General features: G+C 42.6%; 1 protein-coding gene and 1 long non-coding RNA gene across 3 annotated transcripts; one reads left to right on the forward strand and one right to left on the reverse strand.

Moving 5' to 3' along the window:
* Positions 1–315: 315 nt before the first annotated feature.
* On the reverse strand, positions 316–4,682 carry LOC143336745 (uncharacterized). Its single transcript, XR_013078547.1, has 2 exons — positions 4,273–4,682; positions 316–3,167 (listed from the first exon to the last, which is right to left on the reverse strand). It is a non-coding gene; the product is annotated as an uncharacterized LOC143336745 (long non-coding RNA).
* A 1,675-nt stretch (positions 4,683–6,357) lies between these two features.
* On the forward strand, positions 6,358–15,543 carry cmtr1 (cap methyltransferase 1). 2 transcript variants are annotated; one of them, XM_076756774.1, is made up of 24 exons: positions 6,358–6,813; positions 7,935–8,039; positions 8,280–8,431; positions 8,600–8,758; positions 8,976–9,068; positions 9,189–9,260; positions 9,605–9,699; positions 10,010–10,082; positions 10,192–10,390; positions 10,487–10,605; positions 10,780–10,876; positions 11,081–11,213; positions 11,589–11,768; positions 11,854–11,910; positions 12,014–12,071; positions 12,154–12,222; positions 12,525–12,656; positions 13,031–13,156; positions 13,389–13,480; positions 13,562–13,630; positions 13,742–13,789; positions 13,888–14,000; positions 14,170–14,278; positions 14,432–15,543. In XM_076756774.1, exons 2-24 carry the CDS (start codon positions 7,940–7,942, stop codon positions 14,565–14,567), a joined length of 2,481 nt encoding a protein of 826 aa, XP_076612889.1. In that variant the 5' UTR covers positions 6,358–6,813; positions 7,935–7,939; the 3' UTR covers positions 14,568–15,543. The 2 variants fall into 2 exon arrangements, with proteins under 2 accessions (XP_076612889.1, XP_076612888.1); XM_076756773.1 differs by having other exon boundaries at positions 6,395–6,592.
* The last annotated feature ends 410 nt before the right edge of the window (positions 15,544–15,953 follow it).

Genomic DNA, 15,953 nt, shown 5'->3' on the forward strand with positions numbered 1-15,953 from the left:
GTGATGGCTGGCAGATTAAATAGGTTTGCACTGATTTTTCATGAAATAACACTTGTTTATGAAAATATTTCTTTCACTGATTGAATACTAAGGCTTGTGTTGGGCCCACTGGGTTCATTTCTATCGCTGACATACTGTACAGGCTGCCCATTTGCACACCCTAATAGATAATCAAAGATGCTGGTTTGTTGCCTCAGTGTGAGAAATCCATGTTGGAGATCTACGCTGACATCTAGTGCACGAAGGAGGTATTTCTTCTTTTTCTTCACAGCATTTTTCATAAAGTCGCTGAAGACAAACAACAAATCTGCCCAGTTCCTTACAACCTTTTTTATTTATTCTTGCACACAGCATGATTAAATCACACAAAATAGTGCATTTTCAAAGGTGCTTTGTTACGCATTTGTAATGCTCCACATCACTCAGGCAAATCTAAGGAATAATGCCACCTGGGTCAGTTCATCATCTGCATTTTCATATCATCACATTGTCTCTACCTCTAGACAGACAGTCAGACAGCAATAAATGAAGATCAGATAGTTGATCTGATTGCCAATCGGCACACACCTAGTGTCACTGCCGCTGAATTAAGCTCACTACACAACTCACTTGAAACACAAAATTACAAAATGTACAACACCCTGTTTATATACACCGATGAACATTTGTATGTTTATCTATGCAAACCCAAGATGAGACTGCTGAAGTGGCATTTGAGTCTTTGTACCACAATGAAGACCAACAGTCGACAAACCAAAACCTAACAAAAAACTAAGCAAAACTGGCCACGCAACAGCAATAAATGACAAACAACTGTATATTATTCAAAATCATCATTGAAATCCCTTATTCAGTCCAAATCCCTGTCACCAGGTCAAAGGACACAAATAACCAGACTTGCAGAAGTCACACTCTTACGTGTCTCCATTTCAGGGTTAGTGAACCCTCTCATATGTAAGTATAAGCTGGTCTAAAAAAGACAGGTATCCTAAGAGGATCTGTGAGGGATCACTGTGTCACTGCACACACCTTTTGACCTGCTATCATGCTAATCTTTCCTTAGACATAGAAATAAACCCCTCGTGTGTTTAACCAGAACAGGAAGGACGCACAATCACCTTTACAATTACAGTATAACTGCTAACTTCCATTCTTCGTCGGTGATACATTCATATGCTGTCAAAGTCATCTATTTTTTCCATTACAAAGCATTGTACACAACAAATATACAGCCAAAAAAAAAAGTCTACCTATGTTAAGAGACCGAAGTAGTCATTCATCTACGTTTATCTTGTCGGACAGTGGTGTGCAACGGGGAGAGATCCAGGTGGATTCACGTGTTGTTCAGGTGGAATCCAGGGTGGCTGTCCTGGTTCCTCTGCCTGACAACAACACAGCAGTGCCGTGTGTCAGTCCAGCTAGATGTCGCCCCGTCCAGCTCACAACACAGGCTGGTAGCACCCACTGTCATGTTCCTACTAATCTCATACAGCATCAAAGTGATATGTACACGATTATGTACAAGATATGTACACAAAAAAGTGCAAAGTAGCATTATTCACACATCAAAGATCACGGGTTACTTCTGTTTCTGCTTGTATTGTACTTTCTCTGTGCAGGATCGAGCTCAGTCAAATAGACTGAGAGCAGTTCCTTACTTAGTCCTCTGGTATTTTGTCACACACACACAAAGGAGAGAGATGCCAGGAGGGCTAAAAGTCATACTGGCGACTCCAGACTCAAGAGTGAGATCCCACAGTAACGTAAAGCCTTGATTCTCTGAGTGCAAGCTGCTTCTGATGTGACATCTCGCTCTGTTTCCTGTCCTGGACAAGCAAACAGGTCAAGATGTCACAACGCTGGCTGCACCCCGAAAGGGGGAGGGACGCAGGAGCGCTGTGTTGCATCATGGAAATTGCCAAAATGCCAGAGGAAAAGTAATCGTGATTAAAGGACAGAGGATCTTGGTGGAGACTTCTTGGGGCTCAGCTCAAGTTGCATTTAGAAACGTGTCTTTAAAGACAGTTGATGTGTTTGGAAAAATAATTTAAATGGTAAATTCTGACTGAATGCTCCCACGATAAGGCGTAGAGGGAGGGGCTGTGGTTCAAGTGCAACATCAACCAAGTCCATCAGATACATCAAAAGCTGCCTTTCTGTTTCACTGCATATTAAAGAAACTGCACTATGCTTAAAAGGAGGGGCAGTTTTTTAACAGGGAGGATTTGACTTTTTACTGCACCAACGGAGCCTGAAGGCAACAATCTTTTCATCTCAAATGCAACGAAATCATAATGAAATCCAGGACAAGGATAATACTGAGCTTGAACCACACATTTCAGTAGGGATGCACAGAGAAAAACAAAAGCAGAAACAGAGAACCTGGTAGAATCACCTCCCTCAAGCTTCTTAATCTTCCCATGTTGCTGTTCAAGGAGTAGTTTGACACTTTGGGAAATACATTAATTCACTTTCCTGATGAGACCGATGAGACATTATTGTCATATTTTAAACAAGGTTATGGCCAGCAGCTGGTTAGCACTGAGAAACCTCTGTCAATGGCATCTAAAGCACAATAATGAACACATTATATCTTGTTTGTTTATTTTGCACAAATAAAATCAACAAATTGCTGTTTATGGACAGTTATGTGGTGAAGTTTTCTCAACCACAACCACTAACTTCCTGGAGTCCCCCCTGGTTTCCTGGCAGCAGCTCAGAGCCAAGAAACGGATGGAAGAAGCAAATTTCCCAAAGTGTCAAACTTAAGCCTTCATGTAAAAAGTGTGTGTGTATCTGTGAGTGTGTGTGTGTGCATGTTTGTGTATTTGTACTTGCTATATAGTGGGGACAAGTTTTGGAAAGTGATGACAGGTGTTATGGGTTAGGCTAGAATCAGGGTTGGGGTTAGACATTTCGTTGTGATGGTCAGGGTTACAGTAGGGTTTGCATTATTTCAGTAAGGAACCGGAAAGGACAGAAGTACAAATATGTGTATGCGTTCTCCATCCGTCTCATCTGAAGAGGTGACTGGACGGCTTGCAGTGCAGTGTGAGTTGGCGGCAGCTGTAGCCGGACATGCCGATCCCCATGAGACCCAGCAGGACGGCCACGCGCGGCATCACAGGGGCCTCCCGGCTCTGCAGCACAGTCTGGGCTGCCTGAGTCTGAAAGAGAGAGCAGGGGTCACGACAACCACCACCGGGCGCTATCATTGCCAGGGACCAAGGCAGCGTGTTAGCAGCTTTCCTCCTGGCTCTGGCTGCGGTAGAGTCTTTAAAGAGGTGACTCTGGTCACACACCTGTCTCACCCCAGCGATGGTCTTACCATAAGGAAAGAGTCGCACTATAACCTCCATTTTGTCAAGTTTCAATAGATACTGCGCCAACTCATACAGTCACCGCCTCTGTGTCGGTCCTCTGCAGGTTTGGGAGCATCTCAGAAATTTGAGCCAATCCGAGACATGTCCTAAAGTCAGATATGAATTTAATTATTTTCATAAAAGTTGACATTTTGGAGATATGTAATCTTCACAGACAGCAACAGAGCAGCATCCTCTCAGTCACAAAGGTGCACAACAGGTGTGTTACTCTGAGGAGCTGAGACACAGATAATGAGGTTTGATGCTGTCCATTTTTAAAACAAACACAAGCCACACTGTGGGCTCCTAAATCTAGCTGCAGGTCTTTGAAATACCCATCGGGAACATGGATCTCATGCTAGTCCTCTTGAGATCCAATTAGAGGGCATTTCACCTGACCCCTGGGAGCTAAGGCATATCTCATTCAAATCCATTCAAAGACAGGCTGCTGTAATCCTCTATTCTAAATCCTGCCATGACACAGACACTCTGTGGCCAGTGAAGCATCAGTGGCATCGGTTTAAAATGAGCTTTCAGAGCGGTGAAGTGAGTTCAATACAAAACTCTCATTTCTATTTACTTCTCTTCAGGTATGCACAAGATGGCTTAACTCAAACAGTCAATCAATTTAATGAATACCAAAGGAAGCATGAAGAGAAATCTGATGTTTGCCATGTTTAAAATCTACAAACTAAGTCTCTGTTTGCTACAACACAACACCAACTGTTTACTGGATCGAGTCGAGAGGGAGATGTGCATAGCAGAGGCTCTAGAGCGCAACAGTTGACATGTTAGTAGAGGCTCTAATGGAATTTGCTCCACTGTTGTGCCACTGCAGATGTCCCTTTACATCTAAGACTAACCATTAATCTATCTAAAGAAGAAAATCGGCCTGAAGCATCTTACGCACCTGGAGGAATCTAATATATCCAGGGGTCAGTCGAGGGATGCGAAAAAACATTGTTGTTGTTCTCTCCAGTGTTACACTGCTGAGACCACAAAAAAGCCTTCTGCAACTTGCCCTCAGGACTTCCTGCCAGGCAACTTTCTCCCCGTGAATCCCTCTGCTCCTTCTGTGTCCCTTCGGCCTGGATCTTCTACACCAGCAGCAGCAGTAGCAGCAGCAGCTCTCCCCTGTGTCACACACAGTCCTCGCTCCCTAACCCAGGTGGACCGACACACACCTGCACTGTAATGATCTCCCCTGAGCGAGAGCAGTGCCTATAGGTAGTACATAAAGCCTTGGCTTCATTGCGTAAGCCGGTCACGTGGTGTTGGACTGTGTTTGTGTGTGTGTGTCTTCATGTGAACGTGCTTTTGTGTCAGTGGAGGATTAGCAGAGCAACTGGAGTTGAGGTGGATTAATATATACCTGTGAGAGATGTTCCAGGTCCACTGGCTGCCAATTACGTGCGGAAGAGACACGCACAAACCCACCAGCAAATGACAAAGCAACACTGTAATGACGTCTGCTGGGGTCACAGGCAGGCAGTTTAACAATTAGGTACAATTAAAGGCCAATTGGATTCCAACAGTGGATGCTGGCAAGGATTTCTCTCGGCATAACAAAAACAAAAACACACATTCTGTCGTCATAGAGGAACCTGATTTTTACAAATTCTCATCCTTAACCAATCCATAAATTTTCTATGCTTTATACTGTTAATCAGGTTCATGGCTGGGGGGTTGCAGCCTATCCCAGCATGTATTTGATAAAAAGCAGGGAAACATCCTAGACAAGCCGCCACAAATAGCTGTGTGCTCTATTAACACAATTTGTGTTACACATAAAAACTAATGGTTAAAATGTGTCAGTGAATATCTCCAATATCCTGTAGAAGTCAGCTTTGCACACATTAGAAGAGTTTTGTTCAATATTCAGAAATATTTCAAAGAATTACTGTCAGGAAGCAGAGCTTGAGTGCTTCCTCTTCTTATCTGTTTTGTGTCACGAGAATAGGTTATTGACACTGTTTCTTCTAAGAGGGATTTCAGCGACCCATCAGTGAAGGCATGCGATGCATTGACAGGTTCACTTCAAGCTGCATCACGAAAGCATTCACTTGATACTGAATAACTCTGCAGTATCTGCTGTGCCTTGCTCACCAGCTCACATTCTGGAAATGCACTGAAAAGATTATTTATTTAGCCTGTGGGAGTACAATGATTTTCACTCAATGTGCAAACAGTCTGGAGCCATAAAGGTCACGCTGACATGTTCCTGAGTGCCTTTCTTTTTTACAGGAAAGCATAGAAACTATTTTAATAATCTATTGTAAAGTACCACTGGAAATAGGCCAATAATTGTTTTGACGGACAGCTCAGGATCCCTCACATGCCAAGACCGGATTAGCCCAATGTAACAGACGTACAAGACTGATTAAAGGAAAATCTAATCACTTAATCACACACATAAAACAATGCAATTAAAGTTTTATGTAAATTAGTCCCAGCTAATGTTATTCTTAGGCACAAAACAATTTAAACTGTCTGCGTCCACATAATCCAGATTGCCACTTCAGTGTCTGTGGTATTTATCAGTTTAACTGAGATGACAGGCAGGATTAATTGTTGTATTTGACATTTTTTCAAACAAAAAATGCTGATAAAAACCACTAACCTAGGAACCTAGCAACCCGTTACAAGTTAAATAACAGCAGAGGAAATCCTGTGTTGTTACTGTGTAAGTACATCATTTTTGTAATTTTGTGTATAGTCATACCATAGACTAGACAAGATGAACAATAAAGGTTAGTGCTCTGTCATACTTAATTTCCCCGGTGTGGGATCAATAAAGTCTTACTATCTGACACTTTTTCTTCATTTCAATGTTATATCCTCAACAGAGAGGCATTATCTTTGTATACGACATTCATAATCCATTATAAGGTAATCCAAGCAGGGGTCATCAATAAAATGATAAATAAAATAAAAATTTGAAAATAAAATGAAAATAAACAAAAATAAATAAAAACACACAGGCACTTTTATGGACAGTCGTGACGTCACGCGCATCATTACTGCGTGTCGTCAGTTAGGAAGGACCCCTGAAGTCTCTAAAATCAGAACGCGGGCTAATGGAAACTTAAAAAAAAAAAAAAAATACCGTATTTATTCAGGAAGTTTCCTTGCAAATAAAAATCTAACTGGGAAATCTGGAAACGTATGTGGAGTCAACGTTTAGTCGCTGCAGTCTCACCACAGAAGAGTGAAGTTTTTCTTCTGAGCTGGTAAAAACTAGCTGGTTAATTTAGCTAGCTAACAGCTAATGCTGCTACAGCTGCGCAGTTACGTTTCACAGAAAACACCGAAAACACTCACACTGACAGTAACCAGCCAAACCTGTTTACCTTAGCTGTGTTTCCTGCAAAGATATATCTCGAAGAGTGACATGGGCGACTTAACCAAACTTTGATAGCTGACTGGTGCTAACTACAACATAACCACAGAGGTAACCGTCCAAATTTGCAAGAAATTTAATTTTAGACTGTAATGTGGACGTCGCTTGTAATTGTCAACTTTTGGCAACGCGGAAGATTAACACATCGCTTGTGTTAAAACTTGTTATGTGACCTAGCCACATTTTACGCCTCCTCTGAATGTAATGAAAGGCACTAACCTTAATGTCCAAAATAAACCAGTTAGCCGTTAATATGCGTGGTAATGTGAAGACTTGTAGACTATAATTTGATTTCTGATTGCTTTGCCGCTTTTTCTGCATCTGATGTCACGATAGGAAACAGTACAGCCACTGAACCCCTGAACATACATGTATTGCATTGTGTTTTCCTTAGATTTTGGGGAAAAACTCCTTAAATCCCCCTTTTCAACTGCAGAAAATGACAAGGAACAAAGCAAGTTTGCACTATCTCTCAATTTAGACCAAAGATATACGAGTTCAGAGCACTATCCACTGTTGTGTTGCTCACTGTTCAAAGGGCTGATTACAGTTTTTTCCCTCTCTTAATGCATATGTCATTTATATATGTTGAGCATTCATATGTGAGAAAATCTGAATTGATAATCATGTGGCCATTAAAGCAGCAACTAACAGCTATTTTCATTCTCAACAGTTTTTAAAATGATCCATTAATTGTTTACTTTGTAAAGGTCAAACCTAATGCCAAATAACAATCACGATTAAACAGTCTAAAGTGATGTCTTAAAATAGTTTTGAAAGCATTTTAATAAATAACAAGTAGCCATTCACTGTGTGCTTGCATGCGGTTTCTAGTTAGCACTTTTAGATTTTCAGTCCATCCATTAGTCACTGAGTTGATAAGTTGTTTAAGCTTCAGCAGTTTGCATCACAAGGCTTTTGGCTGTCTCTCAGTCGTGCATCATTGTCGTCTTGCTGTTGTGGTTTAGGCTGCCTTTGTTGTTTTTTTGAGATGTACATGAAGGTAGACTCTGCTGCCCTGGTCCATTTCATTTTGTTTAAAATGACCTTAATCCATGCTTGGGTTTTCCTGTCACAGTTCTTGGTTTTCTGCTGCATCCTCTGTGAGCTGTTGCACCGCATCCATCGGACAGAGTATCTTACTCTTTCTGTCTTGTCTTGCCGTGTTTCAGCCACAATGAAGAGAAGAACTGAGGCTGCATCGACACCACTGCAGGGGACAAAGAGGCGTCGTGATGACAGCAGCTCAGATGAAGAGTCACAGTTATCCAGACAAGGTAGATTGATTAATGTTACCCCTCCAAACAATGCCTACCATGACTTTAGATAAAAATCAGACATTTTAATTGGTATAGTTGATATTGAAAACCGCTTCCCACTTTGGTGTTTGTCTAAGAAACGTCAGGTTGTTGTGGTTTTTGCTGAGGTTTGTTTGTTTGTTTGTTTGTTTACTTTGGTGTCTCTGCCTACTGCTGTTTCTACCTGGCTTGTACCTGTGTGTCTCTGATCCTTTCTAGACTCGAGTCAAAATGATTCCCTCAGTGACCAGGAGGATCACAGGGAGGGATTCTCCAGGCCCTCCGTGTCCTCCTTTGATGACCAAGACAGTGATACCACACAGACCCCCTCCAGTTTCTCCATGTACAACAGTGTGTCACAGAAACTCATGGTAATGAAACCGGCACTAATGTTAGATATTTAACAGCTAACTGTCTCAGAGTCTGTGTTTTAGGATTTTTGATTAGATATATTGTGACATATTCACTGTTAGTATTCAGAAGACTTAGAGTTTTCTACTGTCTTTTCCTAACTCCATTATTCTCTCTTCCAACTTTAGGCCAAGATGGGCTTCCGTGAGGGTGAAGGTCTGGGGAAGTTTGGCCAGGGACGCAAAGAGATTGTAGAGGCCTCAACTCAGCGAGGGAGGAGAGGTCTCGGTCTCACGCTGCAAGGCTTTCAGGGGGAGCTCAATGTCGACTGGCGCGATGAAGCAGAGGTACACAGCAGTAAATAATGACTATGTGGTGCTTTTAATGGTGTTTTCTGTAAATTATGTGAACTCTATGTCTATTATTGAACCATCAATTGTTTTTTCTCTCCTGAAAACTACTTTCTCATGTGTATATCATGATGGCCGGTTGATATGATCTGTTGTGGCCCATTTCCTTTGTTTTTGTCCCTTTGTTTCTCTTATTTTCTGTTGGTCTGTCCAGCCCAGTGCCATAGAGAAGGTAGAATGGTTCCCAGAATGCACCACAGAAATTCCAGATTCAGATGAGCTGAGTGACTGGATGATTCTGGGACGGGTAAATACAAATTCAGACACACACAAAGATATATAGCCCGCACAGTATTCACTCAGACCTATGCTTTTGCCTCATATGAATACATTATGTTTTTAACATCATGTTTTTGACTGCTGACAGAGAAAACTTAAGATTGAGGATGAGACAGAGTTTTGCACTGAAGACCTCCTGCACACTCTTCTAAGGTGCAAGGTGAGTTATAACTCCTGCTTCTTTTTAATCCCTTTTTATCTTACTTTTTACAGTCTTACATTTTTGTAAATATCTGCTTATTCTGAATCTGATGTCAGCTACATATTTCAAGCAAGTTGGGACAGGAGCTACAAAAGACTGGGGAAGTAGTGGAATGCTCCAGAAACACCTGTTTAGAACATTCACAAGCAAGGATGGAGAGAGGTTCACCACTTTGTGAACACATGATTGTATAAAGGAGATTACTACAGGGGCTCAGGAACACTTTGTAAAACCGATGGACGCAAATTGTAATACTGCAATATCCCCGAGTCATGTAACCACTGTGTGTGTTTGATGTTCAGTCAGTATTTGATAACCTGGAAGGTGAGGAGATGAGGAGAGCACGGACACGCGCTAACCCTTACGAGATGATCAGAGGAGGCATCTTCCTCAACAGGTCAGTCTTTAGGTAGTAAAAACAGTAATGGACAAATCATTGTGTGTAAGTAACTTTATTACTTTGCACAAATGAATAAATGCAGTTTATGATCAATGCCTGCGTTTTGAAGTTTTCTCCATCAGTAACACAAGCTATAATGGATTTTGTATATTGCATATAATTGCTTATTTTAATACCTTGGTTATATTGTATTCCCATTCCTAGTAGTTAATTTCAGATAAATGCTTACAGCTGTGTACTAGTTTTCTGTAGTGTGACAACCATTTAAAGACGGTGACAAGTTGTATTGCTTTCTTCCTGTATTTAGAGCTGCTATGAAAATGTCCAACATTGACCACTGCTTCGACAATATGTTCACCAACCCAAAGGATTCACAAGGGGTGAGTTGGTCAGAGTAACAGCCGGTATGTGTTGCACTGAACTTTTGCTGGCTCAGCACACACAGGCCCATAGAAACAGATGGCGAGACAAACCTCTCTCATTATGTAGAAACCTCTGACTAAGGACCGCGAGGGCGAGCTTCTGTACTTCGGTGACGTCTGTGCAGGTCCTGGGGGCTTTTCAGAGTACATATTGTGGAAGAGGCGTTGGCATGCCAAGGGGTTTGGCATGACGCTGAAAGGACCCTGTGACTTCAAACTGGAAGATTTCTACGCAGCGCCGAGCGAGCTGTTTGAGCCTTACTATGGTAGGTGCATGCACATCACGTTCAGGGGAGAACAGAAGCTGGTCATGTCTCAGGTGATGAATGATTCAGGCGAAGCTTGACCTCTGTGTATCCCAGGTGAGGGAGGGGTGGATGGGGACGGCGACATCACACGGCCAGAAAACATAACTGCCTTCCGAAACTTTGTCCTGGAGAGTACAGAAAAAAGAGGGCTGCACTTCCTCATGGCAGATGGGGTGAGAATATTTCATCATTTCTGTCCTGCAGACTGTATGTGTAGCTACCCTTCTGCTTCAAAGCATGCAGAAATGTAAAAAATACACTTCAAACAGAGGATGAGGTCACAGATTTTCATCTTTCTGTTTAGTGATTGGATCACGTTTGGTTTTAATGACTCTGGTCTCTGTTAGGGTTTCTCTGTGGAAGGCCAGGAAAACATCCAGGAGATCCTGAGCAAACAGCTGCTGCTCTGTCAGTTCCTCACGGCCATCTCTACAATCAGGACAGGTATGTGTACGCTGTACATGTGCATGAAGCGGTGAGTCTCTGAAATAATCTGCAAACGTGCAAAGTGGACCGCTCCTGGTGTCCTAAAATACTGTCAAACCAGTGAAAACATTTCCCTTCAGTCTTCATCTGCCTGCATCATGTTCATGTCTGTATTGGGTTTGTATCAGGCGACTTTACATTGTTACATTTTGTCTTCTCCAGGTGGTCACTTTGTCTGTAAGACTTTTGACCTCTTCACCCCCTTCAGTGTGGGTTTGGTCTACCTGCTCTACCTCTGCTTCGACCGGATCTCTCTCTTCAAGCCTGTCACCAGCAGGCCCGCCAACTCTGAGAGGTGGGGCTCTGTGTGTGTGTGTGTGTTTGTTTCATTTTGAGATTTCAGCGCTGATTGGAAAACAAATTGTGTAAATCCACACGACATGTCACATGGTCATGCAGCATGTTTGGCTCGCAGTCTTCAGAACGTCACTGGATCCTATGTTGGATGATCTGGTTCATTTAGCCTCGGTGGGGCGTGCAGACTGAAAACAGTAAAAAATGTGTCACTTCCTGTTTTTCTTCACCATTAACCAAACTCAAAATTACAATCAGGTTGCCTGTGCAGCATCTCAATTAGAGGAAATGGGACCATCACTCTGTTATGGACCCAATCTTTGATTTAGACTGAGAAGAGATGTCTAAATCTCCTTGTATTCATCACCACCTGCAGGTACATCGTGTGTCGTGGTCTGAAACCCGGTTCAGACGCCGTCAGGGAATACATGTTCAGGGTGAACCTGAAACTGAACCAGCTGAAGAGCTCGGACAATGACGTCACGGACGTGGTCCCCCTGAGCATCATCAAGGAAGACCCCGACTTCTACCAGTTTATGATTAACTCCAATGAGAGGTAGAGACACATAATATTCACAAAAGCCTTCACCTCCTCATGTCAAACTGAGTGACTTACAGACATTTATGAACTCTCATTGCAGCCACTGTGTAGTCCAGATCAAGGCCTTGGCAAAGATCCACGCCTACGTCATGGACCCGTGAGTCACCTCTCTTGTACTTGTACTCTGTGCATTTACCTCTGATGCAGTACAGCCATGTGTGATGGTGTTTATGTATGTAACTGGGTTTTTGTTCTTCTAGATCCCTTTCAGAGCCAAAGCAAGCAGACATCAGGAAGGAGTGTCTGAAAATTTGGGGGGTGAGTGGAGAAACTGGAATCCATGTATTACATTGACGTTGGACTAAAACAGAACTAAAATACATTTTCTGTCCATTTCCAGGTCCCTGACAAGGCCAGAGTCACTCCTGCTTCCTCAGACCCAAAGTCCAAGTTCTACGAGCTGGTTAAGGTCAGCTGATAAATCTGGGATTAAAGCAGTCCTACTGGGAATAATGCAGCGCTGATAAATGTGTCTGTTTTTCCACTTGTTAATAATGAAAGTAAAACACAAATGTTAAGCATCTTTGTGCAGATTGGTTAAGCCTGAATATTTCCCAGAGGTAGTGGTCCAAAATCTGGTATTAAAACAAATTTTATATCTTTAGTTGGGCTGTACAGATATGTCCTATGAAACACTGTAGGAACTGGGCCGGTTTTAAATGTGTCTCCGTATCCGTCTTCCTGCCTCTCCTTACACCCGCTGCACCTCAGAATTCAGACGTGGAGTCTTTCCAGTGTAAACTCACACCTCTTAACTCCAGCACAATCGAGAAGCTGCGTCATATCCTGGACCACAGGTGCATCGTGGGAGGTGGAGAGCAGATCTTCCTCCTGGCGCTGGGGGTGAGTCGTGAGATCTTGAACTTGTGTTTCATCACACTGCGCTGTAGTTATGTGTTTTTCACACTTGCACAATCTTCTTTTTTTAAAGCCATATTTGATGCCAGATAGCAGCTGTTTATGCACTCTGGCACACCCAGGCCAGTGTCCTCAAATTCAGCTATTTTATGTGTATGATTGTTTTCTTTTCTTCAGGATAAGATGAAAATACAGAGCAGCAAGGTCAACATATTCACCCCTTCTGTTTTTATTCTTTATCTAGAGGGCTAGCTGTGACCAGAGAGGCTTTACTGCTTTTTTACAACACATGGTGGCCTGTGATTGAACCTGCTTTCAACTTTTTATCTTATCTCTCCGTTTCCCCTTGGCTTGTGTAGAAGTCTCAGATATACACGTGGGATGGGAAGATGCCTGTGCGCTGGAGGAAACTGGAGAATTTCAAGCTGGAACTGCCAAGAGATACACTTCTCAGTGTGGAGATTGTCCAAGAGCTGAAGGGCGAGGTGAGAGGAGGGGCTGGATAGATGAGGTGCCAAACGGATGAAATATGGGAGCCTGTATCCGAGCCTCTCTAAGCTTGGCTCCATTTCTGTTAACACTGAGATCATGACAGTTGTTCTCGCTGGATGATGTGCACTTGTGTCGTGCTTTCTCATGAAGTTCGCGGTTACTATGTGGCTGTTATGGTTTTACACATGGTGTAAATGGTATAAATACAGGATATTTTGTCCTCAGGGCAAAGCTCAGCGTAGAATCAACGCAGTTCACGTAATGGATGCACTTGTCCTGAATGGCACTGACGTCAGAGATAAGCACTTCAACCAAAGGTAGGACGGCATCGCCTGTATCATTGATGCTTGCGCTTTTAGAAGTTTACTGTAGTTTATTAAGTAAAGCCTGTTGTCCAGGATCCAGATGGCTGAGAAGTTTGTGAAGGCAGTGGCCAAACCCAGCAGACCAGACATGAACCCTATCAGGTATCAATTTGAATGAATTGAACTGTTCTCAATGCACAAATCATTATTCAGAGTCGAGTATTTTCATGTCCAAAAGCATGTGTTTGATGTGTCTTTTCTTCTCCCAAACAGAGTGAAGGAGGTTTACAGGCTGGAGGAAATGGAGAAGATCTTTGTTCGGTATGACAGGACGACTGTCTGGTACTCAACATGATCTCTGAAATATCAGGTCAAGTGTCTCATGATTTCTCCTATTTTCTCTTCTTTTCCTCATCCAGACTAGAGATGAAGGTGACAAAGAGTTCGGGAGGAGTCCCGCGTCTGTCCTACACCGGCAGAGATGACCGACACTTCCTTCCCACGGGCCTTTACATCATTAAGACTGTCAATGGTATGTATGCTGTATGTGCTGTTTGTCAAGAATGACACTTCGATTTGTTTGACCTACGTCAGGGCCTCAACAGTCCTGTGGACAAAGCACTCTGGAGTATTTGTATAGTCAAGAACTGTTAAATGTGTTGAAAATGTGCTAACATGTCTCCTCCCTCTCCATCCCTCAGAGCCGTGGACGATGGCATACAGTAAAAACTCCAAGATGAAGTTCTTCTTTAATAAGATAACCAAGGAGTCCACCTATGAAATGCCACCCAACTCTGCTGCCCCCTTCCAGTACGTACCGTCTTCTGTATCCACATTGAGCCAGTTTATATTTGACTTAATCAGGTGAATCAGTCAGTTCTGTCATGCGGATAATAGAAAAGCTAACAGCAGCTGAAGTGATCTGATGAATGAGCAGTGTCCTCTCTTTGTCTCTGTCCTCAGTGTTTGCCACTCGGAGCGGCTCTTCTGGGCCTGGGTGGATGGGGTCATAGTCCATGATTCTCAGACACGGATGGACCCCGAGAAGCTGTCCAAAGATTATGTTTTGTCCTTTGTCCACCAGAATTACCAGCCGTGAGACACTCACAGAGCTCCAGAGCTTCGCTAGCTACAACCTGCAGAATGCACTAACTTATGGAGGATAAAGAGCCTTTGCAAAGGTTTTCACATGATGCCTCAACTGATATTTATTTTGACATGAAGAGAGGGATTCATAAAATAAATCTACCAATACATTGATCAACACTGTCATTATATTTAATGAACCTTTAAAAGTTACATTTTTATTCATCTCTGCTTTTATTGTCCAGTTAAATATCAGTTAATAAGCTGCTTTATAACCATTGTCAAGGTCCTCTTGTTCCTCCATATCATGTCGCTCAGAGAAATGATTAGCAGCTCGTCAGTGGAGCTCTGGGGCTGAAGTGATGAATTGTTAGCTGCTATTTCTAGCAGTGACATTTGAACTCTGCAAGCAACGGACGTTTGACAAACCGCTCTCTTTCTGCCTTTTCCACTGCCCGTGGCTCTATGAATTGTAATGAATAAGACTCCTCATAGGACAATATGGAGACAAAACGCTGCTGCTGTCTCTACGTTGGATTGCATGTCCCTGTAGGTGAAAGTTTTCCAGTTCCTTGTCCATACAAAGCTTGTGTGTGCGTGTTTGTGAGTGTGTGTGTGTGCATACATCACAAGAACGATGCATCTACAATCTGGATAATGTTAGAGTTACAATTGCTTATCTATGCATCTGTAAACACAGCCTGGCTTGCCTCGCTCTACACCTGCCGGAAATATACCTGCTCCTCTCCTGCTCTCTGTGGAGACCATGACCATGCGCTCACCCCAACAGTCTCCTTGTTGTCACACCTGCAAAACTGCAGCGTAATTACAACAAACACCTTAATCATGCTCAGTTACAGATGTAGTTGCTGTTTCCCATTCATACCTGGTCCATCACATCGTCTGTGTGTGCGTGTGTGCGTGTGTGTGTGAGTGTTAAGCATTTGGATGGTGTCCTGAGAGGTTTAAAGTTTGTTTCTACTCCGACACCTCTTTGTGATTGTGCCTCATTTTTCCCAGACTGTGTGTTTTTTAAATATTGCAAATGAGTTATTTTTGTTCTTGTAAAGTTAGCTATGGATCCCTTTGATGTAAATAATAATGTAGTAAATAAAGGGGAGTCGGACAAAATGACCCAATAATGTAGGTAATGCAGGTTATGCTGTTCTTCCGTGATTCACATTCATAAACAAATTTACAAGTAATTGAATATCCAAAAGCAGCCGACACACCTCGGCCTGTTTCCTGCTTAGCCATGAAAACCCTAATTTATATTAAAACTAACAGCCCATTCAGTATTTTTCACTATACAAGCTAGTGATAAACATTTAAAAGAAGACAAAGAAATTCCAATAGTGAAGTACACTGTGTGTTGTACACTTCCTGGAAGCATTTAACT

The sequence above is a fragment of the Chaetodon auriga genome, chromosome 18 (genome assembly GCF_051107435.1).
Source record: "Chaetodon auriga isolate fChaAug3 chromosome 18, fChaAug3.hap1, whole genome shotgun sequence".
NCBI classification, from domain to species: Eukaryota; Metazoa; Chordata; class Actinopteri; order Chaetodontiformes; family Chaetodontidae; genus Chaetodon; species Chaetodon auriga.

Coding starts and splice junctions, on each gene's coding strand:
- cmtr1 (XM_076756774.1), top strand. CDS start 7,940: ATGAAGAGAAGAACTGAGGCTGCATCGACACCACTGCAGGGGACAAAG. Junction 11,214..11,588: donor AGGCCCGCCAACTCTGAGAG/GTGGGGCTCTGT, acceptor CACCACCTGCAG/GTACATCGTGTGTCGTGGTC. Junction 12,223..12,524: donor AGTTCTACGAGCTGGTTAAG/GTCAGCTGATAA, acceptor GCTGCACCTCAG/AATTCAGACGTGGAGTCTTT.